The 26667-nt window shown below is 44.5% G+C and overlaps 1 protein-coding gene across 1 annotated transcript in view; it reads left to right on the top strand.

Moving 5' to 3' along the window:
• Positions 1-26667, top strand: part of GPR143 (G protein-coupled receptor 143) — a 127537-nt gene that overhangs the window by 79780 nt on the left and 21090 nt on the right. Inside the window, exons 7-8 of the mRNA XM_077480838.1 lie at positions 1897-2014; positions 21942-22188. Of these exons, the coding sequence (XP_077336964.1) occupies positions 1897-2014; positions 21942-22188 (365 nt within the window). The remainder of the gene's footprint in view (positions 1-1896; positions 2015-21941; positions 22189-26667) is intronic.

Here is a 26667-nt window from a genome sequence, read left to right as displayed (position 1 = left end):
TATTTTGATGCTGTACTAAACCATACGCAGTGACCATGTTACCAGGAACGCTCCCAATGGAAGACTAATGCCCCGTACGCACGATCGGACTTTCCGACAACAAAACCGTGGATTTTTGTTCAAAGGTTGTTGACTACAACTTGTCTTGCATACACATGGTCCCACAAATGTTGGCCAACAATTACGGACATAGTGACATACAAGATGCACATGATATCTTTTACAAACGCTAGTTTTACAAGACCGAGCGCTCCCGACTCGTACTTGATTTCTAGCATGCGTGGACTTTTGTGCAATGGACTTGTGTGGATACGATCGGAAAGTCCGACAACAAAAATTTGTTGGCGGAAAATTTGAGAACCTGCTAGCCAACATTTGTTGGCGGAAAGCTTGACAACAAATGTTCGATGGAGCATAAACACGGTCGGACTTTCCGCCAACAAGCTCACATCCAACATGTGTTGTCGGAAAATCCATTTTGTGTGTACAGGGCATAAAAGTCTTGCATAATGTGTGTTTTACAGATAAAATGATAAAAACAGTGTAGCGCTTCAATAATAATAAGTGTAATCAACACAAATTATAAAAATAATAATAGCAAAACAAAAATCGCACAAAACCAAATGCCTGGAAATAAAAGTCCAACATAAGGCACTCATTCCACTATGTTGATGGCATAGGAGTGGCCAAACCGTCACATGGAAGGAAAATGGTGTACTGGACGAATATGTTCATGCAGGTAGACTTGATTGTAAACATCAGTGAATAGTAGATAAATACTTCTTACCGGAACAGTTGGACTCACACAGTCATATGACGGCTGAGTCTGGAAGGCTTGGGGTCACAGTCAAGGACCAAGGAGTGTGAGGAGAGAGGTCAGTTGAGCTGGTGGAGGGGCTCCAGGCGGTTGTAGGCTCAAAGATGGATCCTTTCAGATGGAACATCAAAGGTCGAAGTAATCAAGCTCAAACGCAGCCCGTTGGACCAATACTCCAGCCTCCCCCGAATGGGGAGGGGGGTGTTTGTAAAGTTTTAAACCAAAACCATGGAGAAAAGGGAAAAGAAAAAAATGTGTGTTTTGCCTTCCGGACCTTTTGTGGTTCTCTATTGTCTCGCTCTCATGGAGCGTGTTTTGTTTTTTCATAATTTTTTCAGAAAATTTTTAAATATAGAACTGAAAATAAAATTCTTAATGGAATCCCTACACATTGGAAACTGCAGTGCATTTTCATGTGGTGGGAAATGCATAGCCCATGTGGTTTTTCTGCAGATGTGATTTTAGAAAAGGTGCATGGACCTTTTTTCCGCGTTCCCTCAGATACAGCAGCTTATTCAAAAAAGGTAATGATTAAGCATATTTGTACTGTGTGAAACATGTCTACGAGATTGTGTGTTGGTGTCCCCAAGTGTCACCATGGTGAATAAATAAATGGAATTTGGAAACCGCCCGATGTGTAGCCATCTTCTCTTTACCCTGAATACCCCGACGGAGGCGGGCCGGGGTTAGCACTCGATTGGAGGTTCCATCAGGCACATTCAACTCACCTGGAGCAGCGAGTCCTTTATTCCTATCAAGCTTATTCAAATGAATGGGCTGCTGTGCCCAAGCAAATACAGCCTTGGGGAAACCGTAATAATATAAACCTAGCCTTAATGAGAAGCTTGATGAATCCAGGCCATGTCTGCTCAGTTTTGCAAGTGTTTTACAAGGGTTTTACAAGTCGTTCAAGTATACATTATTTTGTTAGTCAATGGAGTGTCTTGAATTTTCTGATATCATGGAGTTTTTAAAAAAAATGTTTTTGATATTACACACAGGCATGTGTTTATGTGGATGATGGGCCATGACAAATGTGACTGCTCTTTGCATAAATTATACTTTTATCTTTTTATCAGTTGGTTTTCCAACGTCATCAATGAGATCCTTTTGTTCTATCTGGAGCTGCAGCCAGACATGAATGGAGATCAGCTGAAGAATGTGAGGAATGTTGCACTTATCACATGGTTCATCATGGTAAGCCAGGCATGACTTCAATAAGCTTGGATATTATTACTAATGACTAAGTGCCAGCAAAGATGCTTCCAGTTATTTTTATGGTTCTGCATGCTCTTATTCAGGTTCTTACCATTAAAAAAACTAATAACTAAAAAAAACTGTATACAAATATATAGCACTAAAGCCAAACGTGTACTACTTGCTATCCTATAGTTATTATTAATATGAATAATGATAATAATAATATCACAAATTATAAAGTAATAAATCATTACATCGATATCAGAATAAGAAAAATACTATCGATAAACCCTGTAAATTAGGTTAACTATGACTAGTGATGGACGAACTTCCGACGGGACGTTTCGCGAACGCGAAATGCGAACGGACCCAAACGTTCGCGAAACCGACCGTTCGCCGCGGGCCCCATTGACTTCAATGGGAGGCGAACTTTGCAAACCTTCATGTCGAATTTGCGGCCACGTGGTAATTATTAGGGGGTAAAACGTAGTCCCACCATCTGGACAATGACATAATACATGTATGAGGTGAATTTGGGATCGATAACTACAAGCATTTTTATTTTATTTGGGAAATTGTTCTAACAATTCAGGACTATGGAGCTAATGAAGGCAATGGAGGAGAGGGAAGGTCAGGGACCAGGGTAGGCAAAGAAGAGGGTGCAGGAGATGATCACCAGCAGCGTGACATACCGGAATGACACATGCACCGTGATAGAGGCATCTGACAGCAGCACCGTAATACAGAGCACTGACAGCAGCACCGTGACATACAGCGCTGACAGCAGCACCGTGACATACAGCGCTGACAGCAGCACCGTGACATACAGCGCTGACAGCAGCACCGTGACATACAGCGCTGACAGCAGCACCGTGACATACAGCGCTGACAGCAGCACCGTGACATACAGCGCTGACAGCAGCACCGTGACATACAGCGCTGACAGCAGCACCGTGACATACAGCGCTGACAGCAGCACCGTGACATACAGCGCTGACAGCAGCACCGTGACATACAGCACTGACAGCAGCACCGTAAGCAGCCCCAGGAGGAAGTCAGCACAGCACAGGGATGGTGTGATCCCCTCATAATAAGAACCCCCAGGAGGAAGTCAGCACAGCACAGGGATAGTGTGATCCCTTCATAATAAGAACCCCCAGGAGGAAGTCAGCACAGCACAGGGATATCATAAGCAGCCCCAGTAGAAATATGACACCGCTCAACCTCTTCAAAGAGGAGGGTAGGGGCATATAGTACGGTGTGCTTTTTTGGGTCAAGGAAGTGAGCCAAATGAATTAAGAAGGTCTGTGTGCTTGATTAAAAAAATAGTTTATAGACATATACATGGTCTACTGGTCACATGTGTTGAATTCCTCCGAGATCCATGCCTCATTCATTTTTAGAAATGTGAGGTAGTTAACACTGTGGTGAGCTAGGCGAGTACGCTTATCGGTCACAATCCCCCCTGCTGCGCTGAACGTCCTTTCGGACAGGACACTGGATGAGGGGCAAGCCAACAGTTCGATTGCAAATTGGGCAAGCTCTGGCCAGAGGTCAAGCCTGCCCACCCAGTAGTCTAGGGGTTCATCACTCCTCAGAGCGTCCACATCGGCCGTTAACCCAATGTAGTCGGACACCTGACGGTCTAGGCGTTCCCTGATGCTGGATCCGGATGACACCTGTCGATGGGTCGGCTGAAAGAATGACCTCATATCCGAAGTCACCAACACATCTTCAAACCGGCCTCTTCTTGCAGGCGCTGTTGGATTGGTACCCGCAAATCCTTCTCTGGGAGTGGGAATTGCTCCTCTGCCAGCGCACGCAAAAGCAGAATGCAGCATTTCTCGAAGCAAGGCCTGGAAGTGCTGCATTCTGACAGCCCTCTGCGACGGCGGTAACATTTCCGCCATTTTGTGTTTGTACCGGGGGTCTAAGTACGTTGCCACCCAGTACTGGTCCTTGACCCTCATGCTTTTTATACGGGGGTCCCTATTAAAACACTGGAGCATGAAGGCCCCCATTTGCACTAAAGTGGAAGCGGTGTGGTGGCCTGGCTCCTGCTCATCATCCAGGATAATGTCGTCCTCTTCATTCTCCTCTCCCCATCCTCGCACAACAGGGATCCCAGAAAGGTTTAAAGCATGCTCTTCTTGCTCCTGCTCATCCGCCCCGGCACCATCCTCCTCTGACTCCTCATCAGACTCCTGTTGTTGACTTGTCTCAGATAGAGTAGCCCCCCCTGGGAATTCATCCAGCATTGCGACTTCCTCATCTTCCCGCTCCTGCTCCTCCACAGCCTGATCAATGACACGACGCAATGCACGCTCCAGAAAGAAGGCATAAGGTACCATGTCACTGATGGCGCCATGGCTGCGACTGACCAGTTTGGTGATCTCCTCAAATGGCCGCAGAAGTCTGCATGTGTCGCGCATGAGCAGCCACTGGCGCGGTGAAAAAAAACCCAGCTCCCCAGAACCGTTTCTTTCGCAGAGTTCATACAGGTAGACGTTAACTGCACGTTTCTGCTGGAGCAGCCTATCAAGCATATAGAAGGTTGAGTTCCATCGCGTCGGGCAATCGCAAATAAGACGTCTGACCGGCAGATGGTGTCGCCGCTGAATGTCAGCAAGGCGAGCCATGGCCGTGTAAGATCTTCTGAAATGGGCCGAGATTTTCCTTGCCTGCCGCAAGATGTCCTGGACCCCAGGGTATTTGACAAGGAATCGCTGCACGACCAAGTTTAAGACGTGTGCCATGCACGGCACGTGCGTGATTTTGCCCTGTTTCAATGCGCTAAGCAGATTGGCACCGTTGTCACACACCACTTTACCAACTGTCAAATTGAGCGGTGTTAGCCACTCATCTGCCTGTGAACGCAAAGCTGAAAGGAGTGCCGGGCCAGTGTGGCTCTTTGCTTCCAGGCACAACAGACGCAGCACGGCATGGCAACGTCTCACCTGGCATGTGGAATAGGTTCTGGGGAGCTTGGGCGGTGCAGTGGAAGAGACGCTAGCAGCGGAAAAGGAGGAGGCAGCTGAGGAGGAGAGGGAGGAGGATGGAGTAGGAGGAGGAGAAGAAGAGTCAGGCCTGCATGCAATCCGTGGCGGTAAAACCAAATCTACACGGGTGCCACGGGTTACATGCTTGACGGCCGTCAGAAGGTTCACCCAGTGGGCAGTAAAACTGATATACCTTCCCTGCCCGTGTTTGCTAGACCACGTGTCTGTGGTCAGATGTATCTTGGCACCGACACTGTGTGCCAGAGATACATTCACTTGCCGCTGAACATGGCCATATAGCTCTGGGATGCCCTTCTCTGAGAAATACTTCCTTCCTGGGACCTTCCATTGTGGTGTTCCAATGGCCACAAATTTGCGAAAGGCCTCCGAGTCCACCAGTTTATATGGCAGTAGTTGGCGGGCTATGAGTTCTGACAAGCCAGCCGCCAACCGTTGGGCAAGAGGGTTATCCGGCATCATCATTTTTTTACGCTCAAACATTAGGCCCACGGAAGCCTGCCTTTTTGCAGAAAAATGTGAGCTTGGCGTGATGGAAGGTGGAGTGGAGGACAATTGTGAGGAGAGAGGAGAAGGAGAAGTAGAAGACGAGGCTGGACGGTGAGAGCCTGGAGTGTGGCTTTGTGTGTTCCGTTGCACCCACTGGGCTCGGTGATGGCTGCTCATGTGCCTTCTTAAGGCGGTCGTCCCTAGGTGAGTATTGGGCTTACCGCGACTAACGCGTTGACTGCAAAGATTGCAGATGGCAACGCTATTGTCAGCAGCGGACACGTTAAAAAAAGCCCACACTGCGGAGCCATGTGCCGGTGTCCTGGGAGCGCCAGATGTGACCGTACATGGTCGATGACTCGCTCCTGATACATTTGCAGTCTGCTTTGTCCCTGCTGTGCAATGTAAGTCATTGCTGCTTCTCCTCCCTATCTGCTGGTCCATATCTCCCTCTGAACTCCCCTCCTCTTCCTCTCTTGTGGGCACCCACGTGACATCACTAGACACGTCATCATCAACGTCACCTTCCCCACCGCTATAAGTAGAGATCTCGGAGTAGGCAGCAACACCGGGGACCAACCTCCTCCTTGGGCTGATCTGGGTACTGGCGTCAGACTGCTGAGTAGCGCTTGTTGCTACCTCCTCTTCCTGATCCAATACCAAGAGTGGCTGCGCATCAGAAATGTCCTCTTGATATGGATCGGAAAATAATTCCAGTGACTCAAGCGGAAGGTATGTGGTGGTGGTGGTGGTGGTCGTGTTGTTGGTGGTAGTGTCTTTGGGGGTGCACATAGCAGAGAGTGAAGAAGAGGGTGCAGATCGAGAGGATGAGGAGGGTGCAGAAGAGTAAGGCTGAGCGAGCCACTCAACCAAGTCTGGTGCATCCTTTAAAGTAATTGAACGCACCTTCTGCAACTTCCCACTTTGGCTCAAGCCTGTTGCTCCTGCCCTACCCCTACCACCCCTGCGGAAGGGCCTGCCTCTTCCTCTGCATGTCATTTTTTAAATGACCCTGTGACAAAACTCTTAGTCCCTATACCGCTGAAGGACTGCTGCAGTATAGGTGAGCGGTCAGCAGTGGTGCACGTCAACCCTATCTATTGTGGACCGATAGCGGTCCTTACAGAACAGCAGACTGTACCGCACTCAAGCCTATGTACCGTAGCACCCTATACCAAGTTACCAGTCCTTATAAGAACTTTTGTGGAACAAGCAGGTTGTGTGTTAGTGATTAGCAGACTGTACGTCAGTCCCTATACCGCTGAAGGACTGCTGCAGTATAGGGCAGCGGTCAGCAGTGGTGCACGTCAACCCTATCTATTGTGGACCGATAGCGGTCCTTACAGAACAGCAGACTGTACCGCACTCAAGCCTATGTACCGTAGCACCCTATACCAAGTTACCAGTCCTTATAAGAACTTTTGTGGACCAAGCAGGTTGTGTATTAGTGTTTAGCAGACTGTACGTCAGTCCCTATACCGCTGAAGGACTGCTGCAGTATAGGGCAGCGGTCAGCAGTGGTGCACGTCAACCCTATCTATTGTGGACCGATAGCGGTCCTTACAGAACAGCAGACTGTACCGCACTCAAGCCTATGTACCGTAGCACCCTATACCAAGTTACCAGTCCTTATAAGAACTTTTGTGGACCAAGCAGGTTGTGTATTAGTGTTTAGCAGACTGTACGTCAGTCCCTATACCGCTGAAGGACTGCTGCAGTATAGGGCAGCGGTCAGCAGTGGTGCACGTCAACCCTATCTATTGTGGACCGATAGCGGTCCTTACAGAACAGCAGACTGTACCGCACTCAAGCCTATGTACCGTAGCACCCTATACCAAGTTACCAGTCCTTATAAGAACTTTTGTGGACCAAGCAGGTTGTGTATTAGTGTTTAGCAGACTGTACGTCAGTCCCTATACCGCTGAAGGACTGCTGCAGTATAGGGCAGCGGTCAGCAGTGGTGCACGTCAACCCTATCTATTGTGGACCGATAGCGGTCCTTACAGAACAGCAGACTGTACCGCACTCAAGCCTATGTACCGTAGCACCCTATACCAAGTTACCAGTCCTTATAAGAACTTTTGTGGAACAAGCAGGTTGTGTGTTAGTGATTAGCAGACTGTACGTCAGTCCCTATACCGCTGAAGGACTGCTGCAGTATAGGTGAGCGGTCAGCAGTGGTGCACGTCAACCCTATCTATTGTGGACCGATAGCGGTCCTTACAGAACAGCAGACTGTACCGCACTCAAGCCTATGTACCGTAGCACCCTATACCAAGTTACCAGTCCTTATAAGAACTTTTGTGGACCAAGCAGGTTGTGTATTAGTGTTTAGCAGACTGTACGTCAGTCCCTATACCGCTGAAGGACTGCTGCAGTATAGGGCAGCGGTCAGCAGTGGTGCACGTCAACCCTATCTATTGTGGACCGATAGCGGTCCTTACAGAACAGCAGACTGTACCGCACTCAAGCCTATGTACCGTAGCACCCTATACCAAGTTACCAGTCCTTATAAGAACTTTTGTGGAACAAGCAGGTTGTGTGTTAGTGATTAGCAGACTGTACGTCAGTCCCTATACCGCTGAAGGACTGCTGCAGTATAGGTGAGCGGTCAGCAGTGGTGCACGTCAACCCTATCTATTGTGGACCGATAGCGGTCCTTACAGAACAGCAGACTGTACCGCACTCAAGCCTATGTACCGTAGCACCCTATACCAAGTTACCAGTCCTTATAAGAACTTTTGTGGACCAAGCAGGTTGTGTGTTAGTGATTAGCAGACTGTACGTCAGTCCCTATACCGCTGAAGGACTGCTGCAGTATAGGTGAGCGGTCAGCAGTGGTGCACGTCAACCCTATCTATTGTGGACCGATAGCGGTCCTTACAGAACAGCAGACTGTACCGCACTCAAGCCTATGTACCGTAGCACCCTATACCAAGTTACCAGTCCTTATAAGAACTTTTGTGGACCAAGCAGGTTGTGTGTTAGTGTTTAGCAGACTGTACGTCAGTCCCTATACCGCTGAAGGACTGCTGCAGTATAGGGCAGCGGTCAGCAGTGGTGCACGTCAACCCTATCTATTGTGGACCGATAGCGGTCCTTACAGAACAGCAGACTGTACCGCACTCAAGCCTATGTACCGTAGCACCCTATACCAAGTTACCAGTCCTTATAAGAACTTTTGTGGAACAAGCAGGTTGTGTGTTAGTGATTAGCAGACTGTACGTCAGTCCCTATACCGCTGAAGGACTGCTGCAGTATAGGGCAGCGGTCAGCAGTGGTGCACGTCAACCCTATCTATTGTGGACCGATAGCGGTCCTTACAGAACAGCAGACTGTACCGCACTCAAGCCTATGTACCGTAGCACCCTATACCAAGTTACCAGTCCTTATAAGAACTTTTGTGGACCAAGCAGGTTGTGTATTAGTGTTTAGCAGACTGTACGTCAGTCCCTATACCGCTGAAGGACTGCTGCAGTATAGGGCAGCGGTCAGCAGTGGTGCACGTCAACCCTATCTATTGTGGACCGATAGCGGTCCTTACAGAACAGCAGACTGTACCGCACTCAAGCCTATGTACCGTAGCACCCTATACCAAGTTACCAGTCCTTATAAGAACTTTTGTGGAACAAGCAGGTTGTGTGTTAGTGATTAGCAGACTGTACGTCAGTCCCTATACCGCTGAAGGACTGCTGCAGTATAGGGCAGCGGTCAGCAGTGGTGCACGTCAACCCTATCTATTGTGGACCGATAGCGGTCCTTACAGAACAGCAGACTGTACCGCACTCAAGCCTATGTACCGTAGCACCCTATACCAAGTTACCAGTCCTTATAAGAACTTTTGTGGAACAAGTGAGTTGTGAATGTTTAGCAGACTGCAGCAGAAGGGCAGCAGTCAAGTATAATATCCTTTCTATATTTGGAAGAAAGAATATTATACATGTACAAGCCTATTACTGTACCACTGATACCAGTCCTGAAAAGAACCTTTGTGGAACTAATAATAACAGCAAGTCTTTAAAATTACCCTCACTGCCTGACAACACTGCTTCCTTCCTGTCCCTATACAAATTGGCAAAAAAAGAGAACGATTAGTGGTTACTGGAACAGCTCTTTTGTGGACCTTGATAGTAACAGCTAATGATGATGATGATGATGATGATGATGAAAGACTAATCTGGCTGTCCCTGTAGCATACACCGTCCTTTCCCTTTCTCTAAACTAACAAAAGACACTCAGGCTGCTGCAAGAATCAGCAGCACAGCAAACCTATCAACACCTAACACCTATACCAGTCCTGAAAAGAACTTTTGTGTACCAAATAGCTAGTGGTTTATCTCTCCCTACTCCACACAGGAACCTGTCCCTATCTTAACAGAAGAAAGAATGTAAAATGGCCACCGGATCGGGTGTATTTATAGGTTAGGGGGAATGTACAAGTGTCCATGTGCTGTCATGTCTCAATTGGCTGTCCTGTATCACATGATAAACGTGTCACCAAAGGTTAAAGTTCTTGTATACATTAAACACGTAAGTCCGCCGCGGCGAACGACGGAAAAAGGCGTTCGAACGTGCGGACCGCGAAAGTCGGAAATTCGCCGCGAAACGACCGCCGGGCGAACCGTTCGGCCATCACTAACTATGACACCAAAGAAACAGAACATTCTCAGTAGACTGACAAATCATATCCATACACTGTAGGATAGGGTGACTTGACCCTAGTTAAATTATGGCAGTTTAAAGTGTATGTAAAGTCTGTACTTTTTTTTTTGTTTGTTTTTTAGATAGATAGGAAGGATTGAAACCTCTGTCTGGTTTTCATTGCTGTATCTTTGCTTGAGAGATTCACCCTCCCAATTTGTCCTGGTGTCCTTGTGACCAAAAGTAAACAAAATCATTTTACAGTTGTCACCGGAAAAAGAATAAAGGCAAAATCTTCCTCTGAGAACACCTAAGAGGAGATTTCCCCTCACTTAGGAGAAATTTTCACTTTCATCCTATTCTGTCTGCAGGGCAGGAAATACAACCCCCCCCCCCCCCCCCCGAAAAAAAATCTGGGTTTTTCAACAACCTTGGTTCTCCAAACTATCTAAAACAAACAAAAATAAAGGTTTTGGCTTTAGATACACTTTAAAAGATATAGAATAGAAGTGGTCATAGAAGATTATGAAAAAAAAATTCTTATCCAGTTTGTTCAATATAGCAATAAATATTTATCAAGCAGTGCAATCCTCACCTTACTATAATATATATATATATATATATATATATATATATATATATATATATATATATATATATATAGATTTAGATTAGGTTTTCGCTAACCTTGCCAGGTTAAAGTGGTATTAAACTCAAATCTAAAAATGTCATATATTGCAACTTACCAATCATTAGATGTTGTGGCTGCATTCAGTTTTCTTTTTTAGGCTGTTTTCCCCCATGTTTTCACCTGGTGATCTGGCTAGTAACACACCTCCTGTATTAGAATGCTTCCACTCTGGATGAAGCAGGACAAGGGGCAAATTTGGACAGAAGCATTGTCAGTGTGGGTGTGTGTGGGGGATTGCTAGATGTACTAGCATATTTAGATACACTAACAAATTGAAGCCAAACTCCAGCTAATACTTTATAAGCAGTTACAGTAAGAGTTTTAGGATAAAGCGTTTATATAAAGAAATAATAGCTGATCATTGTAATCACCCCTGTCAGTGGTAAATGGTTTGTCTCAACGTTCTAACTACACAAAAGCTTGTTTTGTTGAAAGACAGACTTAGTGGCCTGATCACCAGATAAAAATAAAGGAAAGAAAGCTTAACCACTTACAGACCGGACCATTTTGCTGGTCAAAGACCAGACCACTTTTTGCAATTCGGCACTGCGTCGCTTTAACTGACAATTGCGCGGTCATGCTACGTGGCTCCCAAACAAAACTGACGTCCATTTTTTCCCACAAATAGAGCTTTCTTTTGGTGGTATTTGATCACCCCTGTGTTTTTTTTTTTTTGCGCTATAAACAAAAATTTATAATAAATATTCCCCAAAAATATATAAAAAAAACATTTTTTTTCCCTCAGTTTAGGCCGATACGTATTCTTCTACATATTTTTGGTAAAAAAATCGCAATTAGCGATTATTGATTGGTTTGCGCAAAAGTTATAGCGTTTACAAAATAGGGGATAGTTTTATGGCATTTTTATTAATATTTTTTTTTTACTAGTAATGTTGGCGATCAGCAATTTTTATTGTGACTGCAACATTATGGCGGACACATCGGACATTTTTGACACATTTTTTTGGACTATTGTCATTTATACAGCAATCACTGCTATATAAATGCAGTGATTCCTGTGTAAATGACACTGGCAGTGAAGGGGTTAACCAGTGGGTGGCAGTGTAGGGGTTAAGTGTTCCTAGGGGTGTGTTACTAACTGTAGGGGGCTGGGCTTTCCTTTAGTGAACACTGATCTCTGCTCCAATCACATGGAACAGAGATCAGCGTCTCTAGTTGCTAGGCAGAATGGAGAAATGCTGTTTACAACGGCATTTCTCCATTCAGCCGCCCCGTGAGACGATTGCGGGTTTCCCCCAGCAATCGAGTCCGCGGGACCCGCGACCAGACTCATGGTGGTCCCAACCGACACGCGAGCAGGACGGCATTAAAGATTGGACATACCTGTACGACAATATGCCTGCCCGTGCCATTCTGCTGACGTACATCGGTGTGCGCTGGTCGGGAACCGGTTAAAAAATGAATACAGCCATCGCCATAGTTGCTAACATTGTAAAAAAATTGATAGGGACACTTTTTTGGCTGTAGACGGAGTTTTATTATAATTAGGGGCGGGGGAATGTGTGACATAGCAAAAAAAAGTGGCATGTGAAAAATGGGCGTGGTTTATATGAAATGGTGGGTGTGGCTTATAAGGCTGTGGTTCAAATGGGGGTGTGGTTAGAGTCTGAGATGAATGAGAGATGGCGAAAGAAAGGGGAAAAGAGGGAGGGAGGGAGAGAGAAAGAATGAAAGAAGAAGGGAAGGAGAGAGAAGGAAGGAAAGAGGCATGGAGGGACAGCAGGCTCAGATCCTACACCACAATAGAAATGTGTATTCCAGAGTTCAACATATCAGCAGAAAAAGATACTCCAAACACCTGGTGGTAACGCTTCAATCATCCCAGCACCATTATTGTTTTGGTATCAGGATGATTAAAGTGCATTAATACATTGTAATATAGAATAAAATCATTCAACTCGACATAATCCAAAATCAGTGGGACCCCTGAGCGTGTCACCTGCCCCGTCGCCTGCCACCAGATGCCATAAGGTGCCCCCAGCAGAGTCTGACCTTACATCAGGTGCCCCCAGCAGAGTCCATCCTTACATCAGGTGCTCCCAGCAGAGTCCCTCCTCACGTCAAGCATTTCCAGCGGAGTCCCTCCTTACATTAGGTGTCCCCAGCGGAGTCACTCCTTACATTAGGTGTCCCCAGCGGAGTCACTCCTTACATTAGGTGTCCCCAGCGGAGTCACTCCTTACATCAGGTGTCCCCAGCGGAGTCCCTCCTTACATCAGGTGTCCCAAGCGGAGTCCCTCCTTACATCTGTTGTCCCCAGCGGAGTCCCTCCTTACATCAGGTGTCCCCAGCAGAGTCCCTTCTTACATCAGGCGTCCCCAGCGGAGTCCCTCCTTACATCAGGCGTCCCCAGCGGAGTCCCTCCTTACATCAGGCATCCCCAGCAAAGTCCCTCCTTACATCAGGCATCCCCAGAGGAGTCCCTCCTTACATCAGGTGTCCCCAGTGGGGTCCCTCCTTGCATCAGATGTCCCCCCATTGGAGCCCCCTTACATCAGGTGTCCCCCCATTGCAGCCCCCTTACATCAGGTGTCCACCCATTGGGCTTCTTACACACATTTAGGCCTGGGCCCCCCGGGTCTGACCACCAACATTCCTTAGGGCCCACCCACTGGGCGTCACACCAAATCCACCCAATGGCCATCCCACCGAGCCCCCATCCACGACCAGCATCATCCATCCCTCTCCACAATGTATCCACATCCACGACCAGCTTCATCCATCCCTCTCCACAATGTATCCACATCCATGCCCAGCATCATCCATCCCTCTCCACAATGTATCCCCATACACATCCAGCATCATCCATCCCTCACCACAATTTATCCCCATCCACGCCCAGCACCATCCATCCATCCCTCACCACAATTTATCCCCATCCACGCCCAGCACCATCCATCCATCCCTCTCCACAATGTATGCATTGTGGAGAGGGATAGATGGGGATGCATTGTGGAGAGTGATGGATGTATGGTACTGGGAGGGGATGGGGATGCATTGTGGAGAGGGATGGATGGTGCTGGGTGGGGATGGGGATACATTGTGGAGAGGGATGGATGGTACTGGGCGGGGATGGGGATGCATTGTGGAGGGGATGGATGGTGCTGGGCGGGGATGGGGATGCATTGTGGAGAAGGATGGATGGTACTGGGCGGGGATGGGGATGCATTGTGGAGAGGGATGGATGGATGGTGCTGAGCGGGGATGGGGATGCATTCTGGAGAGGGATGGGTGGATGGTGCTGGGCAGAGATGGGGAGGCATTGTGGAGAGGGATGGATGATGCTGGGTGGGGATGAAGATGATGGAGGTGCATTGTGGAAAACTGATGAGAATGTCTGGGTGGGGATGAGAGTTACATAGTGAATAAGGGCTCTCCACCCAGAGCCATTCTCATACATTTTTCAACAATGCAACTCCATCATGCCACTGATGCCAGTTTGTAAGGCTCAGCCCTCAGGTTCCCCATCCAAGGAGATGGATATTAAATAAATTCTAAATATACAGGCAGCATATGGGGAATAGCAGCACACACTAAACTTTTGTGACTTACCCTTCAGGCTTCTCTCTGGTATTTATCTGCATGCACCTTTTGCTAGTGAAAGGAGGCTATATAGCGGCCGGGCACTTAGCGGCGTTGCAGGTGATCGATTTATTTCATGTGCTGCTGTATGGGGACCCTTGCCAGCCAGGCCCCTTTGGATGCTCAGACCCTTTCCCTTGGGGAAAGGGTCTAAATCCCGGGAATGTCCCGGGAAATTCGGGACAGTTGGCAAGTATGTCTGTAGCTGGTTGTACATTTTATATTGTATGGTCAGCATTCCATATCATTAGGGGGGCTCTTCCACTACACAGCTGTTATTAGATCTGCAGAAAGTTGTACACTCAGATTGTGTAGTGTACTGTATGTCCATCTGTGACTTGGCTCATGCAATGATTGTGTGCCACAGTAATGCACATATCGGTGTGTGAATGGTAAGTGAGGAGGAGGATGGATCTCACCTGTCATCCACACTCAGCCTTTCCTCCAAACATCATCCCCCATGTCGGTGTCCCGGCTTGTTACTGGCTGTCATCATGGTAACCATGCGGGCAGGAAGTGGCAGGCATACACTTCTGGTTTTGCGAGTCCTGGGGGCATGGTTGGAAAATAGCATGCACCAGCGAGCAGGGCCACTTGGTCACCTGACATTCTTCCCGGCAGCACGTGCACTCTGTAGTGAAGGTAGAGAAGGTAGAGAGGCGTACACGTGCAGGCAGGTGTGAGTATCAGGTGAATGTGGGGAGAAGTGTCACCGTGCAGGCTGGGGGAGGAGTCAGCTGACCCCTTTGTAAACATCCCTTGTAATGAGACTAGTTTGAGATCGGTCCATCTCTCCTCCAGGCTGGAAAGCATCAAAAAAAAAAAAAAATAACGATCTGATGCTTTCCAACTGAGTAAATGGCTTTGTTTACTTCAGGTGGCCCGGGCGTGACATCATAACGATGTGCCTGTGCCTCCAAGAGTCATAGAGATTACTGGGGATCATCTGTCTTCTCTATGGCTTCCTTCTGGCACCGGCGGATTCCTTCTCCGGGTCCCTGATGACATGGGAAAGCCCGGAAAAGCACCGGAGGGTGGCAGGAGACATTCCCCCCCATCGCCAGTAAGAAAGATCAAGCAGCTAAACAGCCGCTATGATCATGCTTGTGGCGTAGGGAATCGCCTGCGGAAAAAAAACATATCTGGATGATGACTGTAGCTGCAGGCATCATTCAAATATGACCACTGAAAGCTGAGGACATCATATGACGGCCTGCGGTATAGAAGTGGTTAATGCAGAGCACCACAGCACACAGCATATGCATTGTGGTGTGCTGCAGTTTGGATCTATTGGCATCTATGCAACTTTATGTAATTGCAATACTGCTCATTAGAGCAATGAATAAACCCCCAAATCTATCTTAAAGTTAAAACAACAAGGGCAGAAGATTTAATAGTTGGAAAGATGAAAAAATTACTGAAGTTCCACTTTAAACCAACATTTTTTAGCTCTGGAAGGAGTGCACAAGGGTTAGAACCTCTGTCTGATTTTTATTACTTGTACAAACAAACGGCAACTGCCCAAACCTACAAATAGCCTTAAAAACAAGGAACACATGGAAGAGCAATGTATACCAAACAACAACAATGAAATTCCCAGCTAACTTACCAGAGAGCCTGCAACCAACTGAATTGTCCTGTCTAACCTTTTCTGCCATTTTGCTATTTGCTGGGTGTCTAGTGCCCCCTTGTACATTTAAGGAGGGGTGGGCTCCCTCCTGGCATATCTGCCCTCAATCTATCCATTATTATATATGTGTTCCTACTATGGAGGCTCTCAAAATTTATAGAGTTAGTATTACAGATAATACTGGGGTGCTGTGATGTGGCCTCTGCACCATGTATTTGCAAATGAGTGCAAACGTAACCCCTTGCAGGCTGGCTGGTAAGTTCAGCTGGGATTTTTTCCTTGCCGCTGTTTGATTTTTATATTACTGCCTGTTTTCACTGGAAAGATTCCCTTTCTCTGTTAAGCTAGCTCTACATGACTCGGATATTATTATAATAAAGGATTCATATAGCACCAACATTTTGCGCACAATGTTAGAGCAGACGGTACAATTAAAATACAATACAGGAGGAATCGGAGGGCTCTGCTCGTTAGAGCTTACAATCTAGAAGACCAGATGATTTTTGCTCAACTGGCAGAAATTTCATCCATGGGTTACTCTGCATGTACCAACCTGCTCAATAAAAGTTGAATTGAAAATCAACTGAGCCAGGTGGAAAATTTGTGGCTGAAGGGTGTCTGCGTCCTATCAGATGCAGTCATTGCTTGGCAGCACCATTGTATTCAGGCAGCTGCAGTTGCTTTAGCTTCTTGAATAAAATAGCTGACAGCAGGAATTTATTGTAGGCTAAGCTAGAGAAATCTCAGCGTATATTGCCAGCTTGAGTCCTAGTGGCCATAGTCAATAGAACAGAAAGTGATGGGAAAACCAAAATTTTAAAGACGTGACAGGAATAGGAATAGAAAAGAGGTACAGGTCAAACCTGTACTGGTGACAGTTGTCTATTATAAAAAAAAAATGTGTTCAATTAGTGGGTTAAATTTTAAAAAAAGTGCCAATTACCACCTCAACACACTCTGTGCTGATGGGGGAATCCTTGCGGCATTGTGTATAATCAACAGTATTACCTAATTGCACTAATTGTTCAGGGAAAACCCAAAAGGTTGGTTGTACACAAATGGATCGACTTGCGTACAACCAGCTAGCCCATGGATTGAACTTTGGCCGGTTCAGTGGGACCCGCCAAATTTTGATCCATATATGGCCATCTTAAAGAGGAACTACAGTCTGCTCACATAATTTGTAATAAAACACCTTTGCCATTTTAAAGCTTCCCTCCAACCACGTTGCATATTATTTTATACATACTGTAATTCTGTACTTGCCCAATATGCTACAGAAATCTCCCTCCACTAAGTCTGGCTGCAACCATTTTAACTGTGGGCAGCTGGAGCTTCTGTCTGTTCACTGTCTGGATTTACACAGACACACAGAGGCACACCTCTAGCTCGTCAGCCCTGCAGCTCTCATTGGCCCTCTTATGACTCACCCCCCCCCCCCCCCCCCTGGCAAACGCTCACGAGAGTGAGAGAGAGCTGTACATGATGTCACAAGCCTAGGCTTTTCATCAGACAAGAAACAGGAAGTGGGCTGTATAAGGTATTTACTGGCAGATTTTTTTATTACTATCCAAAAATAAAACAACAAGGGCGGAGGATTTAATAGATAGAAAAAAATTACCGAAGGTCCGCTTTAAGAGTAGATTTCCTCTTATTTTGGAGAGATTTCTACTTACTTCTGTGCCTAGAACAGTAAGTGAAGAGCAATCTCCCCATCTGAACACAGACAAAAAAAGAAAATGGGTTTCAACTATTCTCCACTACAGAATAAAAAAAATTCACAACTTGCCCTACTCGGTGCACTGGTGGGATAGTGCTTAAAATCTTTAACATGTATCCTTCAGCCTTCCTGCAAAACATCATTGGGATAAACCATAATCAAACAACTGGTATAAATGGAGAGGCGCACTGACCTAAGTACAGTTATACTTAATGAACCTTTAATAATAAAAAAAACTGTTGCATTTACAAGAGTTGATATGGAGTTCCAGCTTATCATGGGCATGGGTGAAAGTTAGAAGCAACCCGCTCCCTAATGCCAGCTTCGGAGTCAGCCGATTATTAACGTCCACCCTAGATCTTTGCTAAAAGGAGCATGGTAGGACCTGCCAATAGCTGGAATGTAGCAGGATGCAGTGGTGTCCTCATGATTTTGAACAGGGAAACGTTTTTGGGTAAAATGTGTTTACAGGTTCTGCATACCTCTCAACTTTTGGAGATGAGAAGTATGTAGGTGTAGCACTGACCCCCGAAGGAGCTGCTGGTTTTGTTGGGCTTACCGTTACCCCTTCTTAACCTCACCTCTGTCTAGGGGTTTCCCGTGGTAGATGGCCGAAAGAATTTCAGAAACTGACACTGGATCCTTTGGGATATTTATTTAAAAGATAACACCATTTCTTAATGAAGGGTAGAGGGTTAGTAGGAAGAAAGTTCAGGTACTTTTGGAACTGCAAAAATAGGAAGTCTCTCCCTATAGAAATTGGCTGTAACTGAGGGACGTAGATAAATTTAGAGAACTATGATACGGTACCAATATCTCTTAGCCGGTCCGGCCATACCGTATAAAAATAGATCAGCAAAGTGTCCTTCAACTGAGCCTCCAGGCTCCTTATGAGAAACCAGCCTTATGCATGGCCTTCTCCGAAGAGTCCTCTTCTGGATGCTTCTCCAGTTGCTGGGCCTCTCCCTAGATGAGGTGGCACTGGACCACCTTTGAATAATTTTGGCCTCATATCCATTCAGGCCTGTCCCTGTTGCTTTGCCTTGGGCTATCCAGCCCCTAGACTCGGAATTGCATGGATCCGCACCCCAGGCCAGGAGGGCCATGGGGGCTGGTCAGGAGGACCAGGACCAAACAGACGGAAAATCTCTTCTGGACCGGTACTCAGAAGCACGTGATGTCAGTATCTTAAATACCCTCTCCCAGAATGCACAGCAAGATGACACTCCCACTGGGCTGGTTCTGACAGAAAGAAGGCCTCCAATGCACCCAGCCAAACTGCATTCTCACAGCCACCGATGGTGACAGCGACACCCACGGTCAAGGAGAACTCAGTGCAATCCAGCTAGACTGGTACTGAAACCACAATTTGGCAAAATTAGCCCTAAACCCAACCGTGGAATATTAATTTTTAAAACAAATAGCGCATGTTCTTCAGGAGCTGCCGCTACATAGGCATAGGGCACACCTCCTGCCATGCCCCCCTTAAAGGAGAATTACACAAAAATATAAAAGTTAAAGTGTTACTAAACCCATAACAGTAAAATCTGTCTGTATATGCAGCATAGCATGCTTGTTACACTCACTGTGGAACTTAAGGGGTTAATTCTCTGCATTGTGTAAAAAGGCTGTTATATCCTGTATGCATAGATCCTCCCCTCCCTGCAATATCTATCTGGGGAAAGCCAGCTAACACACAGGCAATAGCCAACCTGCACATGCTCAGTGTGTCTTTTATGCGCGAGAGAACTTTCTCTTGTTCTCAGAGATAGCCAGATCACATGATATTGACATCACACATGTGGACGAGCGTGTATACAGGCTGCAAATCTCCACCTTCTGAACTCTCAGCACTGGAGAAACCGTGCAGTTTATGCTATAACCGTGGTATACAGATCATCTAAAAAGGTATATAGTGACAGTATTTTAATGTAAAGGAAGATTTATAAGCTGCGGGCACTGTGGGGGCTGGGCAGATGAACTATTTTCATGTTACTGGGTAGGGATGGGGGAACGGTTCGGCCCAAGCCAAAGTTTGTTTGTTTGGATGTTCGGTGAACACGGAACAATATGCAGTGTTCGCAGCAAATTCGAAAGTCACGGACACCGTTAAAGTCTATTGGACACTAATGTGAAAAACCAAAAGTTCTAAGGCTAGACTAATGTGAAAAACCAAATGTTATAAGGCTTATATGCAAGTTATTGTCATAAAAAGTGTTTGGAGACCCGGGTCCTGCCCCAGGGGACATGTATCAATGCAAAAAAAAGTTCTAAAAACAGCCGTTTTTTCAGGAGCAGTGATTTTAATAATGCTTAAAGTGAAACAATAAAAAATGAAATATTCCTTTAAATATGGTGCTTGGGGTGTGTCTATAGTATGCCTGTAAAGTGGCACAGTTTTCCCATGCTCAGAACAATACCATAGCAAAATTACATTTCTAAAGGACAAAGGGCATTTAAAACTGATCGCGGACCTGAAGAGTCTGGTATTGATTTTTGGGGGGACCACTAAGCCATTTATTTTATTTGGAGCAGGGTTCCCCTTAATTTCCATACCAGACCTGAAGGGCCTACTATAGATACCCCCTGGCAAAATATTTAAAGGAATATTTCAATTTTATTGTTTCACTTTAAAGCAATATTAAATTCACTGCTCCTGAAAAAAATTCAGTTTTTAAAACATTTTTGTTGCATTGATACATGTCCCCTGGGGCATGATACATGTCCCCAAACACTTTTTATGACAATAACTTGCATATAAGCCTTTAAAATGAGCGCTTTTGATTATTCATGTTCGTGTCCCATAGACTTTATAGGTGTTCAGGTGTTCGTCCGAATGTTTTGCCTGTTCGCATGTTCTAGTGTGAACCTAACTGGGGGATGTTCAGTTCATACTCATTACTAGGTTTAGTAACACCTTAAACCCACAAGTGCTGTTTTTTTATTTTTATTTTTACTGCTACTATTCCTTTATCTTGGCTTTTGAAAAAGGTTTAGCACTAGGAAACACTTTTTGAAAGAAAAAATTTGCTTTTGATATACAACTATATAAATCAGACCTAAATGAGGGACAAATGTGGAGGAAAGAGGGACAGAGGGACTTTGTTCCAAACCAGGGACAATCCCTCAAAATCAAGGACAATTGGGAGCTATGGTTTTCCTAAGAAATATATTTTTGTGGCACTTCATTCTTTTGGTAAGCCTACCATTCCCCACTGTATCCAATACTGCAAAAAAACAGTTCAGGCTTTAGATAAGCTTTAAAGCTTTAAAGTGTATTTCCACTTTGACTTTTAAAGTCAAATCTAAGAAACTTTTACTTTATGTTTGTTAGTAAATGTAACGAATAATAATAGTGATAAAACATAATATTAATAAAAAATATTTCTTACATTTCTAGTTGTTTCTTTGGAGCATGATTATACTGTACACAGGTCTGCAAGCTATCTGAACAATTTCAGAGGGGCAACGTGGGTACAGAGCCAGTTTCATCTTATTAAAATACAATGCAGAATCCAAACCCTTTGTTAGGACACAGTGTTGCAATCTAGTTTACAACTAAGAAGGAGATCTGCCAGCACATTATGGCCAGTATTATTATTATTATTATTATTCAGGTTTTATATAGCGCCAACAGTTTGCTCAGCGCTTTACAACATGAGGGCAGACATTAGTTACATTACAATTTGGTACAAGAGGAATCAGAGTGCCCTGCTTGTTAGAGCTTACAATCTAAAAAGCTCCCTACTTAGTATTAAACCACTATGAGAAGCTAGGTAGCTAATTTACACAGGTAAAAACACAAAAAAATTTAACAGCTATACTACGTGAATGGGAACATGTACCAAATATCTTGTAGGTGTTATATTAATTAGGGAAGTGAAAATACACTTTAAGCTCACAACAAAAAGGTTTTCCCAACAAATTGAGGCACAAGAGTGCGCTTCCCTTTATTCTGATCACATAGAATACTTTGTCGTGATATTTAATTCCCTAACTTTATTTTCTCAGAAGTGACTGCTTTCCATATGCACTGCAATGCTTATTTACTACAACTAAGTGTATTGTCTGTTCCTAGCATGTCCTTATATTGTAAAATGTTAAACTTATACATCTATATTCTTTTTGTTAAGGGCATACTGAACCCAATGCAGGGATTCCTCTTTACTTTGGCTTTGTATGGATGGACAGGATGGAACATTGATGTCAGGCTTAAGCACAAGGAAATCTCATTCGAACATTTGACTAGTGCATCTGCGTCTGAACACAATGGCCGAATAGGTTCTTTCTTGAACTACCCTGGCTACATCCAGGACCCCAACAAAGCTCAGATGGAGAACAGCCAGCAAACGGATGAGGCACTGGGCATGCTTTCTGAAGGTAATGGGAGTATAGCTGAGAGGATAACCAGAAACTCCCCTATTTACCAAGGCTGGTAGTTCCTGGCAATCTGTCCAAAAGTTCCCTATTATATTAGTGCTTTACTGTGCTTTTTAATATATTAAAAGGTTTATCTGTCAATGTACTGAACTGCTGTGAGTTGAAAAAAATATTTCTCAGAGAATAAGCTACAGAAATGATAAAAGTATTATTGATTAGATGAAAATGACCACCAGAAAATATGTATAATTGCATGTTGATGTAGTTCTAGGCTACGTTTATAATTAGCTCCTATTGGGCTGAACATTAAACTTCTACAAATCCCTTTGGCCATATTAAATGTGTGTTTGCATTTAAATTCAACACCATTTGGCCATATTAAATTAGGAATCCATTTGACCACAAGCTGTTATCCTTCATCACAGCCTCTAACGTTTTGCTCATCTTCATATACTTTGGATGGGTTTTGAGTGGTTTGACCGTATGATCAGTCCACCTAAAATGGGCATTTCAGATTTTGCTAGATGCTGAATGGTTAGAGACCTACTAAATTTAGGTTAATGTAAAAAACTTGAAAGATTTATGTGTACTTCTGTGTTTAGCGTGTTTTACTTTGTGTCTAATACCAGGCAGTAAAAGAGATAAATAAAATCTTTCCATTTTTGGCAACAAAGAAAGGGGATACTCACAGCTACTGCAGGAAGAGCCAAAATATAAAATTGTGTATAACAGTCTGACGAATGGACATTCCAGTTGATAGTCTACACTTTCTCAAGGTGAGCCCTTAAAGGGTAGACCGCCACATGAAATTACTATAGGGTGGGTATTTTTGATCCTCCATTAATAAAAACTGCAACAGCATACTGTAATGCCCCGTACACCTGATCGGACGTTCCAACAACAAAACCGTGGAATTTTGTTCGAAGGTTGTTGGCTCCAACTTGTCTTAGCCCTTGTACACACGGTCGGACATTTCGACAACCAAATCCGTCGGATTTTGTGTGTTGGATCTTGTCCGAGACTGTTGCATACACACGGTCGGACAAAGTTGTCGAAAAATCCGATCTTTCAGAATGTGATGACGTAATTTCATTACGATGGGACTACGTTCAGGCTAGTAGCCAATAGCTTTGATGTAGGAATTTTATCTGAGCATGCCTGGGACTTTGTCCGATCGGAATTCTCTACACATGATCGGAGTATGTCCTATCGGACCAGTTTGTCGGAAAATATTTCCAGCAAGTTTGAAAATTTGGTCCGACGGATATTCCGACGGAAACAGTCCGGTGCATACCACACACAGTCGGATTATCCGACAACACAGTCCGATAGGACACATTCCGACGGATTCTCCGACCGTGTGTAGAAGGGCTTACATACACACGGTCACACAAATGTTGGCCAACAATTACGAACATGGGAACGTGGTGACGTATAAGACGTGCGCCACCCTTTGGGCTCCTTCTGCTGGATTCTGAGTATGCATGAACTTTTGTGCAACGAACATGTGTACACATGATTGGAAAGTCCAACAACAAAGTTTGAGAACCTGCTAGCCAACATTTATTGCCGGAAAGTCAGACAAAAAATGTTCGATGGAGCATACACACGATCAGACTTTCAGCCAACAAGCTCACATCCAACATTTCCCATCAGAAAGTCAGATCGTGTGTACAAGGAATTATAGTTTGTTTAGTTGGAATGACTTGGTTATATTTCTCTGGTAGTGCATCAGGTCTAGGTTGTTAGTGTGATGCTTTAAATGTGTGTACCCTGTGTATCCCTAACAACCTACGTAGACACTGTGGACAAAATCTTAGCTACTTCTTTGCCTCCATCTGTCATCATCATTAAAGAGGTAGCAAATCACATTTTTTTGTTAACCCTGTAAGACAATGGCATAATATGTGAGTATGCATCGCATACTCGCACATTATGAAATACTTAACATAGAATGAAGTCCTTCATCCGTGAGCTGTCATCACTGAAGGCACTTCCATCTTCACCCGGTCCTTCCTTCCAAGTTTGTGTCCTCCGGCCTTCTGATTGGCCACTCCACTGTCACGTTATGGACTGCGGCATGGAGCTCTGAAGGGACAGTACGTGTATGCTGTCCCTTCAGAGTGTATGTGCTTGTGACGTCACCAGCTGCATGCAGTATGAATAACTTCTAAACCATGCAGGTTCAGGAGATATTCACTGTACATAAAGGTAAGCCTTATTATAGGCTTATCTGTAGTACAAGATCAAAAAAGGGTTTACTTCTACTTTAATACAAGTATAATTTGCCGAATGGTATCTAGGCCAACTTGTATCCCGCTGTCTGCTAGTGTAAACCTAGAAGCATGGCAGTTTGTTATGATAGTTCTATAGTATCAGCTAGACATGAGCATATATATATATATATATATATATATATATATATATATATATATATATATATATATATATACTGTGTAAATATGTATTATGTATAGACATTCACTATATTACCAAAAGCATTGGGATGCCTGACTTTACACACACAGGAACTTTAATGGCATCCCAGTCTTATTCTGTAGGGTTCAATATTGCGTTGGCTTTGCAGCTATAACAACTTCAACTCTTCAGGGAAGGCTGTCCACAAGGTTTAGGAGTGTGTCTATGGGAATGTTTGACCATTTTTCCAGAAGCAAATTTGTGAGGTCAAGCATATCATGTGGACGAGAAGGCCTGGCTTGCAGACTCCTCTCTATTTCATCCCAAAGGTGTTCTATTGGGTTGAGGTCAGGTCTCTGTGCAGGCCATTTAAGTTCCTTTACCACAAGCTCACTCATCCATCTCTTTATGGACTTTGATTTGTGCACTGGTCCAATTCATTTGGTGGAGGGGGAATTATGGTGTGGGGTTGTTTTTCAGGGGGTTAGGCTTGGCCCCTTTAGTTCCAGTGAAGGGAACTCTTAAGGCATCAGCATACCAAGACATTTTGGACAATTCCATGCTCCCAGCTTTGTAGGAACAGTTTCGGGATGGCCCCTTCCTGTTCCAACATGACTTGACCTCATCCCGATAGAACACCTTTGGGATGAATTAGAGCTGAGACTGCAAGCCAGGCCTTCTCGTGCAACATCAGTGCCTGGCCTCACTAATGTGCTTCTGGAAGAATGGTCAAACATTCTCATAGACACACTCCTAAACCTTGTGGACAGCCTTCTCAGAAGAGTTGAGGCTGTTATAGCTTCAAAGTGTGGGCTAACTCAATATTGAACACTATGAACTAAGACTGGGATGCCATTAATGTTCATGTATGTAAAGGCAGGCATCCCAATATTTTTAGTAATATAGTGTTTTGTTATGCGTATATATACTGTATGTTATATATGCATTTATATATACACTGATCGGCCATAACTTTATGACCACCCACCTAATATTAGGTAAGTCCCCCTTTTGCCACCAAAACAGCCCTGACTCATCACTAGACCTCTGAAGGTATGCTGTGGTATCTGGTACCAAACTGTCAGTAGCAGATTCTTTAACTCTTGTAAGTTGCGTTAAGGTGGGTCCTCTATGGATCAGACTTGCTTTTCCAGCACATCCCACAGATGTCAGATTGGATTGAGATCTGAAGAATTTGGAGGTTAAGTCAACATTAAGGAGTGTACTTGGTCAGCAACAATGTTTAGGTAGGGGGTACATGTCAAGTCACATTCACGTAAATGGCAGGACTCAAGGTTTCCCAGCAGAACATTGCCCAAAGCATCATACTGCCTCCGCTGACTTATCTTCTTCATATAATACATCATATTCTACATCCTTCCCAAGTAAGGGAAGCACACGCAACTGGCCATCCACAATGTAAAAGAAAATGTAATTTATCAGAGCAGGCCACCATCTTCCATTGCTTCGTGGTCTAGTTCTGATGCGCACGTGTAGGCACGTTTGGCTGTGAGCATGGGTCAACATGGGCACCCTGACTGGTCGGTGACTACCAGCCCCATTCACAACAAACTGCGATGCCCCATTTTTTCTGATTTCAACATATCAACTTCAGGGACAACATGTTTACTTGCTGCCTAATATATCCCACTGACTTGGAGATGCCATTGTAACAAGATAATCAATATTATTCACCTAACCTGTCAGTAGTCCTAAAGTTATAGCTGGTCGATGTTGTGTGTGTATGTGTATGTATATATGTATGTGTATATATATATATATATATATATATATATATATATATATATATATATATATATATATACATACATACATACATACATACATACATACATACATACATACATACATACATATGTATGTGTGTATATATATATATATATATATATATATATATATATATTAGTGAGCAAAAGTTTTTAAGGCCAGCTGTGAAAAAATGCTGTAAATTAGGAATGCTTTTAGAAATAGAAGTGTTAATAGTTTATTTTTTTTATCAGTTAACGAAATGGAAATTAACTGAACAGAAGAGAAATCCAA

This window comes from Lithobates pipiens, unplaced genomic scaffold (assembly GCF_037356315.1).
Source record: "Lithobates pipiens isolate NorthernLeopardFrog02 unplaced genomic scaffold, aLitPip1_a1.2 Scaffold_16, whole genome shotgun sequence".
In the NCBI taxonomy this organism is placed as follows: Eukaryota; Metazoa; Chordata; class Amphibia; order Anura; family Ranidae; genus Lithobates; species Lithobates pipiens.
The sequence above is the reverse complement of the archived record's forward strand: the minus strand, read 5'-3'. Positions and strand labels throughout refer to the sequence as shown.